This window comes from Pagrus pagrus (assembly GCF_965226575.1).
Source record: "Pagrus pagrus genome assembly, chromosome: 17".
Taxonomy (NCBI): Eukaryota; Metazoa; Chordata; class Actinopteri; order Spariformes; family Sparidae; genus Pagrus; species Pagrus pagrus.
The window spans coordinates 13,894,621-13,917,383 of record NC_140201.1 but is presented as its reverse complement, the minus strand read 5'-3'; the positions used below and the strand labels follow the sequence as shown (position 1 = coordinate 13,917,383).

The 22,763-nt window shown below is 40.7% G+C and overlaps 2 protein-coding genes across 3 annotated transcripts; one reads left to right on the top strand and one right to left on the bottom strand.

The window, feature by feature from the left end:
* Positions 1–677: 677 nt before the first annotated feature.
* On the bottom strand, positions 678–3,426 carry LOC311272574 (receptor-transporting protein 3-like). The gene is made up of 3 exons (XM_084379101.1): positions 3,290–3,426; positions 2,751–2,922; positions 678–1,330 (listed from the first exon to the last, which is right to left on the bottom strand). Exons 1-3 carry the CDS (start codon positions 3,303–3,305, stop codon positions 985–987), a joined length of 534 nt encoding a protein of 177 aa, XP_084235227.1. The 5' UTR covers positions 3,306–3,426; the 3' UTR covers positions 678–984.
* A 6,542-nt stretch (positions 3,427–9,968) lies between these two features.
* Positions 9,969–22,645, top strand: fam83hb (family with sequence similarity 83 member Hb). Of its 2 annotated transcripts, XM_084380369.1 has the most exons (8): positions 9,969–10,244; positions 15,054–15,236; positions 15,355–15,687; positions 16,807–16,971; positions 17,112–17,236; positions 17,342–17,890; positions 18,029–20,336; positions 21,676–22,645. In XM_084380369.1, the coding sequence occupies exons 2-8, from the start codon at positions 15,114–15,116 to the stop codon at positions 21,694–21,696; spliced, it is 3,624 nt and encodes a 1,207-aa protein (XP_084236495.1). In that variant the 5' UTR covers positions 9,969–10,244; positions 15,054–15,113; the 3' UTR covers positions 21,697–22,645. The 2 variants fall into 2 exon arrangements, with proteins under 2 accessions (XP_084236495.1, XP_084236494.1); XM_084380368.1 differs by lacking the exon at positions 21,676–22,645 and having other exon boundaries at positions 18,029–21,663.
* Positions 22,646–22,763: the final 118 nt, after the last annotated feature.

Here is a 22,763-nt window from a genome sequence, read left to right as displayed (position 1 = left end):
GATGGGGACAAGTAGTCAGTGTTGTATAAAGCACCCAAACGACATACTTAAATAAAAGTAAAGATAGATATTGTGTTAAAATACTACTTTGGGACCATACAAATAGTACTTAAGTAAAAGTCCTAATGTATTTGATATTAATTGTACTTAAGTTTCAAAAGTAAAAGTAAATTCTAGATATATTTTCATGTATGTATACACTGTATACTAAGGGTCAACAAATAATCGCATATATATTCTGCATTTTTGTCATTACTGGAATCATAAAATATATAGTAAAAAAAAAAGCAAAGTAACTAGTAACTTAAGTTATCAAATAAATGTAGTGTAGTAGTTTTTGTTTCTACAACTTGTCGTAATTACAGTACTTTTAGTAAATCTACCTAGTTACATCACTACAAGTAGTAATACTACAATTACTATGAAGTCGTGATTTAATATATTTATAAAAGTAAAAGCGGGGTTGCAAAAAGTAAGCAAAAGTTGAGTCAAAGTAGATATTGTGTTATCAAATTAATGTTGTACACTATTTGCGTGTCAACTGTTGAGGAGTAGAAGTATAAAGTAATATGAACCGGATTACAGTAATTGAGTAAATTTACTTACATTACATTCAACCACGTCCCCCAAACTCGTACATTAATTCATGAAATAATCATTACCCAAAAAACAAAAAGTAGACAGATTTAAGACTTTATTAGTATTAACAAAAATATAAAAAGATACAAATAGAAAGAATTACTTTTACAATCTTATCATTGGTCCTGACTGTGTATCAGTTTCATAATACACCTTAATGGCACTATGAATAAACTTTAAAACACTGGGAACAAAGAACATGTGCAGACTGCCAACCAGCACACAACCTTTCAGTCTCTTCCACATACACACACACATGCACGCACGCACACACACACCGCACACACACACACACACACACACACACACACACACACACACACACACACACACACACACACACTTCTAGTCGTCATCCTGACAGCAAATGCCCATGATGCAGGCCTGACACAGGGAAGCCTCATGTGGTTTGGTGTACACCTTGGTTGAGCATGTTGATGAGCCGTTGTCATCATCATCATCCTCATCGCCGTAGCAATTCTTCCGGACTTTGCTGAACAGCCTGAGGAGGGCGTGCTCCACCTCTTTCTTGGCAAAACCGGGGAGATCAAACTCATCGTCTCGGCAACGGCGACAGGCCTGTCCAAAGGGTCGCATGATCACTGTCCCCCGCTCGCCTCGCAGCCGGTAGCGGAACAACACCACCACCCGTGCTGAAGGCCAGGTCTTACCACATGATCCACACTCGAAGCTGTTGGAGAGATGAGAAGACAATAGAGTGATGGAATGAAACTGAGAACATTTACTCAAGTACTGAACTTAAGTACAATTTTTAGGTACTTTTTGCTACGTTATACTTCCACTCCACTAAATCATGGAGGAAAATATTGTACTTTTAATTCCATAAACTTTTGATAACTTGAATTTACTCGTGACTTTGCTGATTGAAGTCTGCATCAGAGCCAAAGCATCACATTTTTAATTTATTTTACTGGCAATCGGATTAAAAAACACACTGACTCTGAATACCGGATCCAATAATTGGTGGTCTAGTACAAGTATGTACATACATGTAAATATATAATTCACTTTAACTTGTACTTTTGATACTTAATTAAATCTAATATCAGATACTTGTACTTGAGTACTATTTGTATGGATAACTTTCAATTTTACCAAAGTAATATTTTAACACTATATCTTTACTTTCTACTCAAGTGTGACTTCTTCGTACTTTTTACAACACTGTGTAAAACTAACATTTCAGTTAAAATGAGTCAATCTTCCCGTAACTTTATTGAGTTATTAAATCCAGTGGTGCTCAGGTACTCAGGTTTAGTACTTAAGTACAATTCTGAGGTACCTTGCTAGAATGTTTCTGTATATCTGAGGCAGATATTAATGCAGATTTAGATTAATGATAGAAAATGTCAATCAACAAATTAATTATCATATATTAAGCTACCCTGTAGTATGTTGAGTATTTACAATTATCTCCGCTTTTACCATCTTCATCATTAACAAGATGTACACATTAATGCATCACTAATTATAATCCAGTTATAAAATATATATATTATATATTCACATCATACTTGTTATACTGTACCCTGCTGTTAACACAACTTGCTGCTACCAATCACACCATGTCACTTTAAATCATCACTTGTCACTTTAACTTGCCATTTTTAACTATTTTATTTTATCTTTATGTATATTTATCTTTATCTATCCTATTTCAATTTTCATTTGCGCTTACTTTGTCTTTGTGCTGCTGCAACGCTTGAATTTCCCCTCTGGGGATCAATAAAGGATTATCTTCTCTAATAACTGTTCTTTTACTTTTAAGTATATTATAATGCTAATACATTACATTTACTGAAGTAGGATTTTGAATGCAGGATTCTGTTTTAAGTTGCCATAAAGCAGGATGACATGTCCTCTTTACTCAGGGTGCAGTACCAGATGTTTCCACAGGACGACATTGTTTTAATACTGCATGTGACCTGCTCTCTATCAAAAATATGTAATCATATGACCTGGCATGAAGTTGCAACAGGAAGTCTGAGAAAGCACAACAGGACAACCTGTATATTCAACCAACAACTATAAGTATATAAGTGTTATTCCTAATCTATAGTTATATTATGAGAATATATAACTATACATACTTTCCATATGCACAGTGGCTGTAGACCTTCCAGCCCCTCTTTCTCTGCTCCTTAGTGACTTCATCTGTCTGGTTGTAGTTAAAGTTCAGAGTCCACTGATCTCCATAGTCCAGCTCATTGTCATCGTACAGCAATTCTTCAAATGTGTCCATCCACAGGGAAGGAAGCCAGTCTGCATGAGTGGGAATAAAATAAAATAAAATAAAAACACTGAGGAAAACTCAACACTGCTGCAGTACGAGACCAAACTCTCAGCACGTAGGAGGAAATAAAAAAGAAGCTCGGAAAGAAATTGTTTTTGTCTGGTCTGCTGTATGGAGACTAGGGTCACACCCTTCTTCTATCGTTTAGAGTCAAAACTGGGAATTAAAATCGCACAGAAATGTAAAAGAAAACGTCATAACTATGATCAATTATAAGTACTGAAAAATCAAAATATTGATGCTGCAGCAATGACGTCAAAATGATCAAAACAAACGTCGCGTAGCATCACAACAGACAGTTTTTAAACATATTAGACAGAAAGTGTGAGGTGTTACCTGTAGATCTGCTCATGTTGCCCGCTGGTGTGATATCTGATGAGTTTCTGGTGAATGAGACCAAAACGACGTTTGTCTTCTTGAGTGTCGCTCTGGAGACGGTCTCTGTATTTATAATGTCTCAGGCAACAGCTGCTGTTAGTCTGGAAAACGAAACTTAACATCATGCTTTCGTTTTCCAGCTTGTTTGTCCAGGGCGCACAGGGTGGCGCGGGACAGGCGCAACATTACGAGCCAAAACAACAGTTTAGGGGATTTTGTTTGATTATACTGATACAGATATACAGGTATGAACAGATTATTACTCATTATCCTTACTTCATCAGGTCACAGCAGTTGCATCATGTGTGGAACCCCACAGAAAGATAGTAAAGTCAAAAATATAATTTGATATATCAATAAATATCAAAAGAAACAGATTTATTATTTTCCTTTAGTCTCCAGTCATTTGGTAAAAGATAAAACTTTTTCTTTTTAATCTTTTTGACAATCAGCTGATTTTACTCTTTAATTCGTCATTTCATTTTTCAGCTACTTTGTTTTCCTATTTTATTTTTATTTTTTCTAACTTGGCAGACCTTTTAAATCATTCATCAAGTTTATATTTTCCCCAAGCAACCTTCCTCATAGTCTTCATGCTGACAGTATATGATAATGAAATGAAAGTATTCACATATGTCAATTTGTTAATCATTTATTTGTATGTTTTGGTTTCATTTCCTGTAAAATAAGTGCAAGTGTGATGCAACTGATCAGCTTGAAGTTCAGTCCAGTCTAGACCAGTAGGGGGCAGTATAGGACAGCTGGTTGTTTGAGCACAGACCACATGTTGAAGTGGACCTGATTGCAATTCATTTCATAATGTGAGTGACGTCTGGAAACAAGTATTTCAAGGAATTCTGGGATTTCCCACAAGCCAAATATTTGAGTACAGGAAACTGGAGAGTTACTGCCTGCCATTAGGGTCATCTTGGTGATCTGATGAGCTTTATGACCGAAACACGTTGGCTTCACTGATTAAGTAGCCTAACGCCAGTTAAAATGTAATCTTTAATTTATCCCCTTATAGCCCAGAGAACCATTTTTTCCACGTCACATAAAAACATAATGATAATATGTAGGTTAAAGTAGTGTCATGACTATTAAATCATCTGTTGCTCAATCGGCTGGCAGCTGAAAAGAAACAAAACGAAAAGAAAGTTTCAAATGTACTATATCCTGTACAGTATGTCTTTTTGTACCCCCCAGATGTATTTAACTAATAAGTACCTGTTAATTATCACAAACATTATGTATAAGTTAATCAAATAAATGAAAAATTATATATCCTGCTCAAAAGACACACTGGAGTGTTAAATAATCTGTTATCTAATGTATTGAAGCACCAAAAGTAAGTCAGTACAATATTTGCCTCCAAAATGTAGTGGAGTGGAGTTATAACGTAGGGTACTTGAGTAAATTTACTTAGTTACATTCTATCATTGATGTCGAGGTAGCATTTACCTGAAACAGGTGACCTCATCAAGCTTTAACTGCTTTGTAAGCCGTTCTGCCTGGTGACTGATACCCATCAGGCCGCTCCACCTCTTCATCTACGGCCCGCATATGACATTCTTGGAAAATTCAAGCCAACTGTTATGAGTGTAAACACTAACCTGTGTCACCTGTCTACTTTAACAAGGGGACAACTGTATTTTAATCCCATGCTTTCTTCTCTTGCCGTTTTTCACACCTAAACCTGTTTTAGCAAAAATGAAAAGCATGTTTGACTTCAACCACAAACACATTAATGACAGGCTGTCCTGCCGGGTGAAGTTTAAAATAAAGCTCTGCAACAAATATTTGATTTCTTATTCAAATACTTGCTCAATAAAAATGAGTTGTTGTTTCAAGTTCAAATTATTATTAATTAGTAGCATTGTTAGTAAATGAAGTAGCATCAATTAATGCCTCCGCCAGAGCTCTGTAGTTACAGCACAGTGGTGTTAATCTGCTTTACATTGTTTCCTGAATAATCATTAGCGTCATTTGATGACTGTGGTAATAATAGCATCAAACTCTGGCAACACCTGTCACAGGTATGTAGTGATACCATCAGTTCTCTCTCTCTCTATCTATCTATCTCTCTCACACACACACCCACACACACACACACACACACACACACACACACAGTACAAATAAAACCTTGCTCACACTGTTGGGACTTTCCTTCTACCTGTGTTGTTTTACAGTCCATGGTGATGCCCCACCCAGTACTATCTACTGATTATAAAGGTTGTCAGTCTCAAGGTCTCGAGTTCTGGTCAAGAATAGAACACACACACACACACACACACACACACATGGGCAGGTTTATTAGGCTCATCCTAAGATAAATCTCATTTAAGAAGTAGACAGTGATTATTTATCTGTCGTAACAACATAATGGCAATTATGTAATCAGGTTTCACACACACGTACATTCTAGCAGTATTATTTAACTTTTTGAGGATCACGTTTGACCCTCCTGCTCGTTAACAGCTAGCTGGAAGAATTATTTTGCTCGTTCTGTAAAAGAAAAACGACCTGCACACCTGCGGACACTAAAGGTGAAATATCATTATATGGTGGGTGGTAATGAGAGAGTACTGTCGTCTCATTGGTATGAGAGTCCACGTACACACGCATGCATACGTAGCAACCCATTTACTGTATAGTGTTAAAGTGTGTGCACCTTTCCTCCCGGCACAGTGGTGTAAAGATGACCTCAATGGCCGAGGCTCCAGAGAGTCACCTTATACTCAGGTGTGACATTACAGCGTGAGAAAAGCATGCTGGGAAAGCTCACAGGGCCGCAGAGATGCAGGCTCCAGACAGAGAGAGAAAAACAAGAAAGGAGCAAAGTAAACTCTTTGTATTAGCTCTCTATGGTGCTGAAGTGAATCCCTGTTGATCCAAGTAATTTACAACTCAGGGACAACAGTTGTAAATATTAGATGTCCGGCAAATAAATTCACATGAGGGAAACAATCCAAAAATAGCTTTATATACAAATGTGACACAAAAGCTGCCACTGTGCCACTGTCCTACTTTGAAAATGATGGGGTTGTTTCATTTATTCTCTGAAAAAGAGGGATGGTGCTGTGTTTAACATCTATTATAATACACTAATTCCCAGTTTATTTGGAAAATAGCTAAAACAAATAGAGTCTAATTCGTCCCTGTAATAAATTCTATCCTCATTAAGTTTTGGATGTTCACTCTTGAGAACGTTTGAGAGAGGCATTGATTCAACTTTATGGCTGCAGTTTGTGATGCTGTTGAATAATATAGTGCAACACATTCACTGTTGTGATTATAACAGATAATGACCAATAAATAAACTGGCATATCAGCCAAGTCGTAGCTACTCTGGAGCTTTCAGTCATGTCACATGGTCTCCCGAAAACAGATGTTAGTTAAAGGGGCACTATGTAATAATTTGTCACATTTTACTTGTATTTATCACTTTTTTAATACACCTATGCATTTTCCTAATGAGAGTTAGATGAGATCATTGATGCCACTCTCATGTTTGTACGTATACCAGAAGCTACAGCCAGCAGGTTAGCTTAGCTTAGCACAAAGACTGGAAACTGCTAGCCTGGCTTATTCAAAGGTAACATCCACCTACACACACACACACAACTAAAGCTCACTTATTAACATGTAAGGTCTTGCTTGTTTAAAGCATACAGAAACCAAAGTGTAAAAACAACATGGTGTGTTTAATTTGGGGTGGTTTGGATATTTCTTGTAGTGGCTTTCTGGAGTCTCCACTGGTTTCCTAACTGGTGAGAGGTGCTGGTAGGTGACAGAGCCAAAATGTGACCCTATTCCTTCAGTACAGATTGCTCCCTTGCAGAACCTGATCCGTCATACAACCACATGCATATATAGACCGGAAAAGTCTGATTAAATGAGCGTGGGAATGTATTAAATGCAAATTGTTCCATACAGGGCATGATGAGTATGAACATGTAGTGAATCATGCAGTACGTTACAGTATGTCTGTTTGCAGTCACCAAATCTGAGACCAAGAGGCAGACTGTTTTGGAACAGCATCGAAACAAACAAGGAAATATACATCGTATTCATAGTGTTTATCCTGTAGATCCATGTTCGAGGCTCGGAGAGGCCTGTCACCTCAGTAGTAAACTTTATGTTCTCTACAGTTTGTGTTCACTGTGAACATTTTACTCCAACAGCCATTTCAATAAAGCCTGTTTGAATTCAAATAGTCCCAGATAACAGCAGACTCCACTGCCAGGGGTGCTGAGATGCAGGCCAGGATTTAGCTGCAGCCTGGACTCTGCCTGGACCTGCACACCTGTTCGATGGCTGCCAGGTGACTCAGAGAGGCAGCACGAAGATAAAGAGGCCTCACTTACATGGGGGAGATGGATAGAAAGAGAGAGAGAGAGAGAGAGCAGGAGGGAGGGAGAAGGACGCTGGGTGTGGTAAGATGCCTTGAGCACATTCCTTGCAGTGGCCGCACCCAGAATGTCAGCGTCTGTATACCTGCTTGTGTTTGTTATCAGAGCTTGTTCATGTAAGCTCACACTTGTGTTACTTTCTCTCTTGGCACTCATACTTCTTTCTGGATACAGTTTCATACAAAAAGTATTCTTCATCTACATTTTATTTCACATAATCTACGTGTAACCATCCGTCAGGCGTATGCAAACCCTCAACCCTCGTTGCGTATCTGCTGAGAGTTGCACATTTGCATGAACTGGAAAGGAGTACACAGGCAGAGCGAGAGCTCAGAGACATGGCTCCTGAAGGGTGAGCGTACAACAGCTTGGCTGTTCAGGCAGACGTTCAAACAGGAGGCACACCCTTGGGAGCAGGACTGAACACACAATCATACTCATGCGTGTTTGCTGTTATCAGAGGGCCATGAAACAAGGTGTGTTCTGTCTGATAGACACACTTCAGGACAAAGGATGTACCATATAAGGTGAACACACAGACACACACACATAATAGACAGACAACGATAAACAGATAAAGGATCGAGACTAAAGTTTTTTTATTCATGTTACACAATCAATAAATGTTGGAATTAAACTATTAAATAATGTTTCACATTTTGGCCAAGTGTGTGAGAACAATCTGCTAAATCAGGACCACCGACAAATGATGGCATATATACAGTACATATAGGGTCTGAGTGTGTTCACCTGACCTGTACTGTGCATGTATGGCTTTATGAAAAACAAGTTTTCCCAAATCAAGCCCATATTGTAGACGGAGGAACGGAGCGGCGTAGCCTGCAGCGAGGAGCCTTCAGAGGATTCATATAGAAAGGGGAACTCTTGAAATCTGCTGATTCAGCACTAAGTGTTCTGCCTTGGAGAAAAACAGCAGGTGACTCATTTACAGTGTTTCATCTGATAACTTGTTCTTCAAAGAAACTGAAGTGAGTGTATTTAATGTACTATTTTAGCTAACAATAAGCCACCATAGGCTGCTGGTCGTACCAGACCAAGTGAGGCTGTGGCAGCAAAACCACTGAGTGCATTGAACCGAGAAATAGTGCATTTAACTGATTTAACTGAGAATTACACGTTTCATTTGTCTGAGAAAGATGTGATATTACTTAACTCACAATAATTATATAATGAGTAGGGGTGGGAAAACGATTCACGATACGTTGCCCACATTAATAATAGTATCGCGATACAATGATAATCAATACATAATCGTATCTCAACAAGACATATCATTATATATTGCCGTATCGTTATTTTGTCCCACCTCTGGTAAAAGTAAAGACATCCTGTTAAAATATTACTTTGGTAAAAGTGAGAGTCACCCATATGAATAGTACTTGAGTATTACAGTATGTGATATTTAATGTACTCAATTATCAAAAGTAATTTTCTGGCAATAAATCTACTTAACTGTCAAAACTACAATTGTATATATTGTATCTAATATTCAGCATTTTTCTGATTATCAGGATCTTTGTTTGTTTAATTTGATCTGATTGCATTTTAAATACGCTCTACTTTGGCTCTGATGCAGCATGTAATCTGCAAAGTAACTAGTAACTTAAGTTATCAAATAAATGTAGTGGAGTAAAAGTATATCTGCCTCCAGAATGTAATGGAAAGGAAGTAGCCTATAAAGTAGCTGAAAATGGAAATACACAAGGAAAGTACAAGCACCTCAAAATTGTACTTAAGTATAGTTGCTTGAGTAAATGTACTTAGTTACATTCAACCACTTTCAAACACACTGTCAATAATGCAGGGAATCAAGACTCAAGAAGACTTTATTGTCAAGTCATTCACACACAAGTACACACGAGGAATCACATTTAGTTTTCAGCCATTATAAACTGCAGGAAGACAACACAAAGTGGACAAAACAAGCTGAAAGATGAGACAAAAACAGAGTCGACACTCGCTGCCTGAGTGTCAATAACCGCTGAGTTACTCGGAAAGCTGCGGAAAGAGTTTTGGGTAAAAGTTCAAAAACTTCCTCTGTCTCATGAAACCAATTAGCAGCCATGACACAAAGGCCATCACTTTTGAAATATGCCACTGGGAGGGAGCTTCCAATGGTCTTGTGTTCCCAGTGATCGGCGGGTTTGGGAGGAGTCACACCGGTGGGAAAGCCCTGCCCTTACAGGAGTCGCCCGGTTCCTTCCTCATTCGCCGCGCCGCGCTGTGCCGTCCTGCTGGCGGCGGCTCTGGAGGGTCTCACACACCGCCGAGTGTTGCGCTCGACCCGGGCCTGGTGTCCGCGTTGCCTAGGCTCGCCTCGCCTGTCTTCGCTGGTCGGCACCGGAGGCTGCGCACCGGAGGGCCTGGGGTGGAGTTGTTGCCCGATCTGAGGAATGTGACGCACGGGCGGGACGGAGACGCACATCGGCCGTTTGTACAAAGATAATAGGAGAGACGACCTGCAGCGAAGTTAGGAGGTATGGAGAGGAAATGTGAGAGGCTAAACTGGGACAAAAGAAGCGTTCATACAGAGGGTCTATTCTATTATTTCCTTTTCTATTGTGTCCTGTCCTCCCTCATGCTCTATATGATCGTATCTTCCTCTTTTCTATTCTGTTGTATTCTATTATAATGATATTTTCTTGGTTTAATATCTTAGTTATACCTCTTTTACTAATTCTATCACTCTTTTAATGTAAGTGGAATAAGAAAAAATAAATAAAAAAAGAGTGAGAGGCTGGTCACTTTCCTCAGCAGGAAGTTTATAGAGGATTAGGTCACCCAGGTAGCTGCTGTGCATTTCAAAACCTGAACACTATTGTTATTATAGTCTGAGCACACAGAGAGCTCCGCGCTGGCTGGCACCGAAGAAACCGCCGAAAACATTCAAGACGGAGAAAAATAGCTGGTGGAGCTCTGTGTGTGCTGTATTGTATGGAGCTACAGGTCATAAATAATGCCTGAAAGAGCAGAGACACTTTTACAAGCATGTCTAATGCCCTGGTTGCACAATGCTATGTATGCATCTCAGGTCATGTCATTAGGGGCGACTGATGCCTCTAATTTAGAGATAAAACAGGCTCCTCGCTGTCTAATCACACAGCCTTGTCTGTTGAGCAGGAGAGACACTTACCACGTCCTCTCCTGTCGACTTATAGATCTATAGGGTCTGATAATATCTTTATTGCGCACGCACAGATCCATTTTCTTAGCAGCTTTCCTTTCCTATTGATCTAAACTTCACCTTAACAGGCCGTGCCTCGATTCATTCAAAGTGACTCACTGGATAGGAATAGTCCACCATGTGGTTATAATTTGAGGGGAAAAAGTTTGTAGTGCCAGCTCTTATGTGGTGTCTCTGTGCCTGTGTGCTTCTCATTATAACCTTCATCTTGTCACACTAGCCATTTGGCCGAGGCTGCATCCCATTCATAGCTCTGTTGGCATTGTGTGTTTCACACAGGGCTACTGTCTATCTGTAAATGTGTTATAAGTCATGTTTGAGAAGCAGAAACATTTTTATGCTTTTATTTTGGAGTTTTCCACTCGAGGTAACCGCAGACATTAAGGCTGTTGGAACAGTTGACGAGGACCTCAGAGGACCAGTTTTTCTAGCAGTGCTGCTCCGTAAACCACATTTTGAAAAAGGGAGGATCGGTGTCGCCATGTGTTCACACATACAGCATATACACTCACGTAACCTTCAGCTGTTTTTTTGGTGCCCATCAACAGTTGTGCTGAGGTGCGACTATGTACAGAGAGACAGGCCTTGCTCTGTGTTTGCTCTTATCTATGTGTGGTTGTGTTAATCTGACAAGAGTGGCATTGAGAGGTTGTGACAGGAGCATCTGGAGATAACTGGCTCATCCCTCCGAACCTGTTTCGGGCTTTGTTCTCTCACTCCATTCACACCGAATTATCACACAAACTGAATCAACCGGAGAGGTATGTCGGATCAATAACAGAGTTTGTTTAGTGAGGTGTGTTAACGTGTGTGTGTGTGGAATGGAGAGAGAGTGAAAATATTTTCTGGTGCTATATAGTTTGTTTCCTCAGGCTGGTTTTCTTTGATTCACATGTTGAGACAGATAAACATTTTTCCCTCCCTCAGCTCTTCACGTATTCTCTCGCTCCGTCTTCTTTTGGTGAGGTTCATGCAGGAATGCAGAGAATGAGCCATTCACACGCTTGGTGAGCAAATATTGTGCACATCTGAATATTTGGTTTTTATCAGCGTTGAGGAGCTGCATGTCTGCCCTGCAGTAGTTTCGTCTTTAAAACTGGCTTTGTTGATGTTACATTTGGGGCAGGCACGCATTGTGCAAGCAACGGAAAGCTTTATAACTGAGGGAGAAACAGTAACAGAGGAAGAAAAGAGAGCAAAAGATCTCTATCAACATGTGTCACTACCGACAGTTTGATGCTTACTGGAGTTGCTATAACAACAAACAAAGCAGCAGTATTTGTTTGATTATCCTTCCAGTCAACCAGGTGAGCTGGAGAGAGTTTGTCATGCTTCTTACGTTGTGCTATTCCTCTGTTGATTCATTCTGCAGCGACCCAGAGGTCGGCAGGTGGATATGAAACCCCCAGGCTCTGTTTCCTGCTTCGTCAATCTTGAGTCACCCACTTAGCTCACATACACCTCAGGGTCAATTTGCGCTTGTTTGCTGTGAAACTCAACCTTATTATTTTAATCGTCAGCAATTCTGATGTTCAATTTTCAAGTAAACGTGCTGAACATTACCTACAGGCAGCTCCTCAAATGTGAGAGTTTGCTACCTTTCTTTGTCTTCTGTGGTGGTAAACTGAGTATCTTTTGGTTTTAATCTGCTGGTCGGACAAAACAAGTAATATAAAGACATCAGGTTGATGTCTGGGAAACTGTGATTGACAGTTTTGGATCAATCAAGACAATTAATCAAAGATGACTCAAGAATGAAAGCAATTGTTTGCTGCTATTTCATCACCCCAAAGGGTTTTGTTACGTTGCCAAACATGTTAGATGGCTTTCCTGAAGTTAAAACATTATGACGAGCACAGGCAGGTGCACATCTCTCAGTTTATGGCTGTTATCACAAGTCCTCAGGTATGCGCGTTAGTGCCGCCTCAGCACAATTCAGTTTTGTGCAGATCAAGCCCCAGGCTGCTAGATTTATTTAAAATAAAGAACAAAACAGAACAGGTCAAAGCACTGATGTTTCTTCTATTTTAGCGACTTAAAGGATAAAGTTTTTCCATGGAAGCAGTGTGTGTGCCTCGCATGCCTCTGTGCCCACCATGGAACTTTTAACTGGGAACAGCGCACCACAACGGCCTAATTTCTATGGCTAAAGGGAGCAAGGAAGCAGGATGTCAGCCATTTTGCTAGCAGATGAATCACCACAGTCCAGCGTGTTGCAAGTTACCCGCAGGCTGGGCTACCCGGTGACTCATCAGGCCTCTGAGTAAACCGGCTTCTCCCAGTGATTGCGGGTTAGAACATGGGCCCTTTTTCCTATCAGCACCGATCTGTTAAGTGAGCCTGGAGGTTTACAGAAAACACGTCACACACTAAAGCAGGTCCAACCTCACCTCCAACACCTACTCACTTAGACCCCACGTTACACACACACACCCTGATCATGTACCCTGACTGTCAATCAACAATAGTTCCTTAGGCTGTACATTTCCATGGTGATATATCCACACAGTCAAAAACACTTCCTGTCGTGACCACAAGCTGCAATGTGCAGAAGTAACTTGTGTATATTTCAGAGATTTACCAGCTCACTTTGGATATTTGAACTTTTTAGTGGTTGTTAACCCACATCTTCACCATCAGATGACCCATCTAGTGTGCAGCTGTCAGGACCACATTAAATTTCAATGAGGGGGTGTCCTGGTTGGGTCGGTTGACGGTAGATAACACATAACTGTGTAGTGGGTTGGAATCAAGCCGGGGACCTTTGCCCAAAGTCTTAATCCTCGTTCTTTTCTCCTTCATCTAATGCCAAACAAAATCTTACTCATCACAGTGATTGTATACTTTATCTTTTGGAAGCAGGTACAGCAAACCACGAAATAATTAACAAACACCAAATAATGTGCCGCTAAACAAAGTGGATTGAACCAACTCACATTAAGTTTAGTCACTTTTCGCCAAATTTCTAATTATTCATGTCCTTCTCATTGTTGTGTCTGGTTCAGTTCCATCTTTTTTCAATGATGGCTTATTGTCTCTTTTGGGCTGAGAGCGACAGAATTGGATCAGTATCTAATGAAAGGATTCGATGAACTTGGCTTTTGAGGTCTGTGAATCTGCGAAGTTAATCCCAACCTTCTCCACGCTCACTTTCTCATTTAAACCATCACACATTTGCAAATTGTTATGTAACAATGTTCCATTCACTGCCTTTAATTGAGTTTAAGTCAGTTCAAGTCACGGCATAGTGAACAGCTTACTCATCAAGCTTTCTTCAATCAATTTGTGTGTTATGAGTGACATAGATTTTTCAGGATTAGGTCTGAGTAGCAACTTGAAGCATGACACACCCGCTTTAAAATTGACTGAGCAGAGATATGAGAGAACCTGTCTATACACCTCTTCATGCCTTTCCCACCCCTCCCTTACACCTCCCTTTTTTTCCTCACTTGACTTTTGTCTTTCTTCCATTGTTTTTTCAGTGTCCGGTCGCTTTTCTTTGTCATTACATTTTTGTGCAGTTTTCCCATAAGCCGATTGAATTTCAGTTAATCATTGGTGCTATCGCAACCGAGATGTTTCATTGCTGAATACTGCTCTGATGTTACATTCATTTGCTCGTAAACGTAGAACTGGTTCCTTGGCTGGGGAGGAAAATATTTCTGTGGAGATCTGCCACAACTGTTAGCGTCTGCTTGATTATAAGCCTGTGGTATTTTGTGCCGGTAAAGGTGTGTTAATATGAGAGATTTATACTCGTTAAACTTACTACACAGGCTTTGCAGCAGAAACAATGGTCACTTTGTGTGAGAGGTTATAGGTAATCTGTCTGCTTTCCTCTCACCAACATAAGGAATATTTAGATGAATTATGAGTATTGTATACAGACAGAGGAGTGGTGTCTTATCCAGTTGAACACATCAAAATATTTAATGGTTTTGTCTTCCTGCATGCTATTTTGTTTGCTCTGATATTCTTAGATAACTACGTTTTTTTCCCTGAAACACAAAAAACCGCTGCATCCGAATAAATGAAAATAATAATCCTGCAACATTGTTCTCTGTGCGCTGACCTTTTCTTTCCTTCTGACTTTTCTGCACAGCTTCAAATTCCTCTCCCCACTTCTTCGCCCTGACCCTTGACCCCACATCTCTCTCCGACCATGGCACACCGATCGCAGAGTTCATCGGTTGGTGAGAACCCCCTTGACCCAAACTACCTGCCCCCACATTACCGTGAGGAATACCGCCTGGCTATTGATGCTCTGATAGAAAATGACATACAGGTAACACTGAAGTTTTTTACTTGTGTATATCTAATGATGATGTATAATTAAAATACTCCAAAAACACATATGCATTGGTTTTATTATGGAATGATCTGTGTGTCTCCTGTCCCACTAGGGCTACTATGAATTCCTCCAGACCGCAGAAGTAGTCGGTTTCCTGGCACAACCAGAAATCGAATATATCAAGTCAACAATCCAGGCACCCAACTGGGCAGCAAACGTCCCAGAGCTGACATACCTTGAGGGAGGTCAGGAGGCTGATGGCTCCTCTGACACTTATTGGCCGGTGCAGTCCGACTCGGCTGCACCGGGGCTGGATCTGGGCTGGCCGCTGCCACAGCACAGCTTCGTTGGACCCACAGAGGTCACCACTCTGGTCAACCCCTCCGACCCAGACATGCCAAGCATCAAGGAGCAGGCCAGGAGACTCATCAAGAATGCACGCCAAGTAAGTAAAAGGGAGGGATAGGAAACATGGAGTGGGTTAACTTGTATGTCCAGTTTGCTTTCAGCAGGAATTTATGACCGATGATTGATTGATGAGATCTAAGCCTTCCTCATTCACATATTCACATTTATTCAGTGGGTATAACGACAAATATGCCACATATGATATTGGTTCTATGCACAATGAACATACACTACTTTTTAAAAGCTGTCTAGAAGTGGATGGGAAATACCACTGGCCCACTGCCTGTCCTCTTTATCTTATCAGTATATATTGTACACATCAAATGTTATCTCTTAAAAAAAAGAAAGATGAGATAAATGGCTGTCAGTGACGAGTGTGTGTAGGTTGTGCTATCTCATTGTTTGTTTAATCTTACTTTTTATCTGCCACTGCCAGCTTTGCCACCACTCCCTTTTCTAAGATGAATTTCTTACTGACTGACCTTTGGCTGAATGAAAAAAGTAATTAGCAAGAAGTGTGGATGCAAGCAGTCAAACCTGTTGGTGGGGTGGGCCCTGCTTGTGCTCCGCTTCTTGTGTATGAGTGTATAGAGTACATGGCTGTCTTTTACCGCGACAATAGTAACTGAGGAGAGTCATAAAGCATAAAGTACGTGTTTCAACATGCATACAGAGGACAGACAGGTTCTAAGAGGCAGCAGTAATTAATCTCTCTATACTAGAAATGCAAATTTAGTACAGACTCACCTACATTGTACTGCTGATACACTGAGTTTAGTTAAATATAGGCCTACATTTGGTTTCAGTTATTTGGTTGAGAGGTGTTCACTGTCCTGTGCACACATTTCTCAATATTTTCATTAATTATTAATTTTTTCATATAATCGATAGTAAATGAATCTAGTCTCAGCTCAAAAGTACCACAAACATATATGTATTATGTACGGCCCTGTTTTTTAAGAGCATAATGTTCTGAGCACAAAGAATAGCCACCACTCCCAAAGTCCCTTTAAATTATGTAACTGTAATTTTAAACTCTACTCATTAAACCAGAAGAAAACAGGGCTGCCACAGAGTAATCATAAAACTATAGACAAAGACCATATTATACTGACCAAACCTTAACCAGTTTTTTACGTTTGCTCTTCTTCTCAAGGTCATTGCTGTGGTGATGGACACGTTCACAGATGTTGACATTTTTGCTGACCTTTTGGATGCGGCAGCACGTCATGTTCCAGTTTACATTCTACTGGATGAGCAGGAAGCCTATCACTTTGTCTCTATGGTCATCAACTGCAAAGTCAACTTGGACCAAATCCCTGTGAGCTTGCCTTTTTTTTTACATTCCCTCAATAGACTGGACTAATAGTCAGTTTTCCTGTGGCATTTATTGTGTAATTATTTTGAGATAACACATCATTTTCACAAAGGATTGTATGTGATTGAAATTTTGTTTTACAGATGATGCGTGTCAGGACTGTGTCAGGAATAACCTATTATTCCAGGACGGGAAAATCATTCAAGGGGCAGGTGAAAGATCGTTTCCTACTGGCTGACTGCAGGGCTGTACTCTGTGGCAACTACAGGTGAGTAATTTAATTCTGTTCATTAAATTCCCGACTCACTGGCCATTCATTCTGTAAATTCAAGTAATTTAATTGCCTCTACTCTTCTTTCTTATTTACAAATAGTTTCATGTGGTCCTATGAGAAGATCCACCGCAGCATTGCCCATCTCTTCCTCGGGGAGCTGGTTTCCACCTTTGATGAAGAGTTTCGCATTTTGTTTGCTCAGTCAGAACCTCTAGTTATTGACCCATCGGATAGAGCACTTGCTGTCTCTGACCCCAGCAGTTCCTACAGTAGCCAGTTCGGTCTGAAGAGGAGCCAGTCTTTGCGTAACCCTATAGGTTTCCGCAGGCAGCCTGAGATTACCTCTGCCTTCCCCTATGGAGAGTCTGACCGTAATCTTGCACTTCCTTTCCGGAGGAACGATCCATTTCGTCACACCATTGAACCTGGGCCAGGAATTACAATTGGGAAGTATTCCCAGCAACAGTTTCGTCTGCAGCAGTCGTACCTTGATCAGGGAAGGTCCATAGTTTCCAGGCAGATGGAGATGAGTGCCAGTGGCTTCAAAAGGCACAGCTATGCAGAGGGAACCCAGGAAAGCTACACATCTTCGAGGCAATACATGAAGCACAGAGTCATGAATAACCTGGATGAGACAGACTTCCACAGGTAGTTAACACTTTAGTACCTACAACTGTTTGGAATCTGAATGCTGTGCTCTGAATCATCGCATGTATTACCATCTTATGTGAGCACGTCTTTACACATAACAATAAACAAATAATAACCACTATATTTTTTTTACAGGGAGCAGATCCAAAGTAGCCACTTCTACAGTGAAGGGCCTGGGTCGGGCTCTGGGCACGGACACTATGACAGGCTTCGAGGTCGTCCTCCACATCTCTCCATTGACCAGCATTCAGAGTCAAGCTATCGCTCAGATCAGGAGCCTCCACCTGGAAACTATGGCGGAGACTACTTTTCATCTGAGGACTTGGGAGGCCCTGAGGGGCTTCGGGCACCTCCGTTAGCCGGGAGGTATGGAGGAGGTTCTGGTAATAAGAGGCCAAGCCTAGGTCAGTCATATGCCTGTCAGAGCTCACCCACGCAGCCCCACATACCAGACAAGAAACCGTTCCCCAAACAATCTGATCAAGAGCCTGATCAAGATGCAGATGCCAGGCAAGGCATGAGGAGATGGAGAATCAACTCCTATCTCAGCACTTACGAGGACAGTGGCGAAGAAGGTCTGACTCAACCTATGGGGCCTGATACATTTGAAGATCAGCCACCATCTCTGCAACCAACTGCCACTGAGAGTTCAGCTCCACGCTTTGGAATAAAGGAGCCACCAAATGTTGCCCCCAAACCAAGACCAGATATCCTGAGACCACGCTTTGGAAAACCCCTGTTACCTGAGAGCAACAATAAAGACTCAACAACTAAGGACTTGCTTCCGTCAGTCAGTGACTTAAAATCATCAATATTTGATAAAAGAGAGAGGGAGGTGGCAAAGAAAAGGGAAGGAGAGACAGGAAGGGAGGTGGGTGTAGACGTGGAGGCGAAAAAGGGTGTAGATCTCTTAGTGTCCAAACATGAATCATTCCACTCACGTATTAACCCAATGCTTCAACGTAGCTCTCGCCTGCGTTCCTCGCTGATTTTCTCATCTTCCAAGACAGAGATGCACAGCAGCAACCTTGGCCTAATACCAGCCACGGAAGAAGATGAGAAGTTAGACTCTGTACGCACTTCCTCAATTGTGGCCCAGATACTCGAGAAGAGATCATTGAATCGTGAGCCTTTTGCGTGGAGAAGGAAGGCTGCGGAAAAAGATAAGGAGGTTCAAATGGAGAAAGAGAGAGAAGAAAAAGAGAAGGAGAAAGAGCAACAGCAAGAGGAGGAGTTTGGATTGAAATATGAGATTAAAGCAAAAGTGGAGCCTCAGAAAACTATCGAAGAGGTAACAACATCATCATCTCTGAACATGAATGACCCTGCCAATCGACTACAGTATTTCAAAGATCTGGCTGCCAAGAGAAAAATCTCAAAAATAGAGACAGAGTCATCGCTAAAAGCCCCAGAGCCAGCTGAAAAAAAGCCAGACTTGTCTGATAAACCTCCCCTAGAACCTGAGACGACTCAAAAGATCCCGACTGTCTCTGTTGCTTCAGAAGAATCTGTACCAAAGAAGACAGACATCTCAGCAAAACTAGCAGAGCTCACTCGCAGACCTTCATTTAGTTCCTCAAAGCCACCCATAAGCTCTGCCAAGCCTTCCTCTAGCTTCCTGAAGCCTCCAGAGACAACTCAACCTAATAAAGAGGAAAATGCATCTGAGGGTCAAAAGAGGGATATATTCAAGTCTCTGAAACCCCTCCCTTCACCCAAGCTCTTCAGGAGGGATCCGTTGAAGCTCAAAGGACTGAATCCTCGCCGCGTCTCCAGTGGTGAGGAACTTCTGGCAACAGATGCTACAGACGCAGAAAAGAGTGAACTGAAAAAGAACCGCTCTCAAAGTTCTTCAACTATGCCACGTGATGAAGGACTGCAAAAAGTCATGGGATCTTCTACATCAATCAACACACTTGGTGAGGGGAAGGGTGAGGGTAAGACACTTGACTTTCTAAAGAAGCAGACTCAGAGGCTAAAGGGAATCCTCGGGCCCAAGGATAAAGACAAGAAATCTTCAGGAGACGATAGGGGCATGGGGGTCACTGGAGATTCAAGCAGAAGGCTGAGTTCATCTGCTAACGATACAGGATCTACCATGACCGACCAAACTACAAGCAATCATAAGACATCTACTGGCACATCAGGCCCATCTCGATACCAGGCCCCAGGCAGCTCTGTTCTGTTCAGTAGCAACCTACGAGATGACACCAAAGTCATTCTGGAGCAGATCTCAGCCAACAGCCAAAAGAGCCGACAGGAGCGAGAAGAAACAGCTGGGGACAAAGCTAGTGGCACCGAGGAGAAGGGGCTGGAGCGATCGAACTCCATAAGAAGAAATCTATTTCAACGAACGCAGCAAGGCAATGTCCAGGAGCGGGAGGGATTGCTGAAGAGGATAGAGAGTATGAGGAAGGAGAAGAAGGTCTACAGCCGCTTTGAGGTAGTCTATCACTGCAAGGATGATGTTTGTCATGTAGATGGTAAAGTGATATGAACAAAAGCAAAAGCAGTATTAGGGGTAAACAACAAAAGTAGTTACGAAATGTGTTATTGCAATAAGTGGTAAATAATGAGTGTAGTTTAAATTACGTTTTAAAAAGCCAGCGGGCCAAATCGTTCATGTTTGAGTTGATCAGATGCAGCAGTACACAGTGACAGTGTGAGTAGTTTACAGTACGATTACAAGAGTTAAATGTAGGGGTCGACCGATATGGCTGTTTCAGGGCCAATACCGATTATTGGAAGTCAAGGACAGAAAACTGATAACTGGGACCGATTTTGCAGTAAGAATCTAAGTGTCAAAATTTTGAATAACCAGTGGTGGAAGTACAATTTACTCAAGTGCTGTTCTTTAGTAGAATTCATGCACTTTACTTGAGTATTTTGATTTTCTTCTACTTTAAACATCCTCTCCACTACATTTATTTGATACACTCAGTTACTTTGCAGATTCATTGTATTTTATTGTTTAGAGGCTAATTATTGTGGCGTGTTACCAATCAGATATTGTTGGAGGGCGGGACATTGTGTGAGAGGATGCTGAATCAGAGCCAAAGTAGCACATTTTTTAATTAGTTTATTGTATCTGCAATCTGAAAGACAAATCAGCGACACTGATAATCGGAAAGATGCTGAATATCGGCCTGATCGTCTAGGGCTGATAATCAGTCTAGTTAAATGTGAGCAGTCTTTATTGACAACTTGATCAGATTTTTTTACTCATGTAAACACAAAATTAATTCTTAGTTAAGTGTTTGTTAAATCAGTCTGAAATGTAAATAACTCTCTTACATAAGATGTACTTAGACAATCATGTGTTTGTGCAAGTTTTTAATGATAATGTTTATACATGGTCTAAGCAATTACAGATGATGGTCAATGATGCATCTTGTATAATTATCGTTGTTATAAAGTAGTCTGTATTCCAAAACAATGGCGTAATGTTTGAAATAGTCTTATTCTAAGCTGTGAAAATAAATTTTGACGGACAAGCTAATGTTCATTGATTTATATATACACTAGAAGTTTAGTACAACTACACAGTTGTTTTTGAGTATCATTTTATTTTAAATACAACTGAATTTTGTTTTTACCTTTGCTGATCTACTGGTTAAATTATAGTGTTATTCAGATAAGCGGAAAACTGTATTTAAGACTGTCGCCTGAAACCTCAAAATATTGACGTTAGCAATGAGAAGAAGGAGGGAATGGACAGATGAAAATGGGTGGGAGTTCATACTTTGTTGCATTCACAATTATCCCTGTTGTTCTGTTAACAGATGGGGAATAACCTGGGATAACGAAAGATGGAGGAGTGACCTTTTATATGGAAACTATTTATACGAGATGATCAAAAAGACCTGTTACCCGTATGTGCCAACGACACTATCAAAGTACCTCTGTGGCTCCACACTGCAGCCTTTCCTGGATTTTCACACGAAGTAATAAAACTTGAAAAGACAATATATAAAAATGCTGAAAACAAACTAAAGTCACTGAGTTTGGAATGTCCGTCTTTGCCAAGACCTGGTACTAAGTTTACCTTATATGGTGACTGAGAGAAAGAAGAGTGACTCTGCTTGCATACTGGTTTCACGGGCTAATGTTTCACAGAACAGAAAAAGGTAGGGCCACTCACCTATAAATGGGTTTTATGAATGCAACTGAAGGAGTTAGAGAGGATAAGAGAAGACTGTACATGTTGCACCTGAGGGGAAAGAAAGTAGATACATGCTAGTTATAAAACATAGTGGTAGATGACTGCACGTGTAAAGTATCAGTGATGTGTGTTTCTGCAAGTGTCTGTGTAGCTGGGACTTTTCTGAAACTAAAAAGGAGGAAGTGTCCCCCTGGATTCACTGTGTGCCAGTGGCCCACTAAGGGCGTTGCCACAGCTAGAAGAACTATTATTAACACAAACCTGAAAACACAAATAAGAATATGAAGATAAGGAATTGAATGAAATGAAGGGTGAAAATTCAAGGGTAAGTCTGCGATTACAGAGAATGAAGAGTGAGACAAAGTCTGAATCAGACAGTAATGTCTAATTCTAATGTTGAGGCAGCAGCAGTGGAGTTTTAGCAGAAAGTAAAACCTGTCATGAACTTTAGCCTCTCAAGAGGGCGTTATGTACTTTTCTGTTAAGGTGTGGACACACCTCTCAGGTTTGAAGATGTCAAATAACCATTCGGAGAGAGGAGTTAAAAAAATATGTATTAGTCTTTGTCTTAAATAAAAATGTAAATACATTTCCACGGATCGTGACTCAAAAAATGTGCCCCCCTTTCTCTTTCTATCCTGGACTTGCATTCGTCATCACCACTAAAGGAAAAAAAGAGAAAATGGAAGGCTACATGTTGCAGTACTG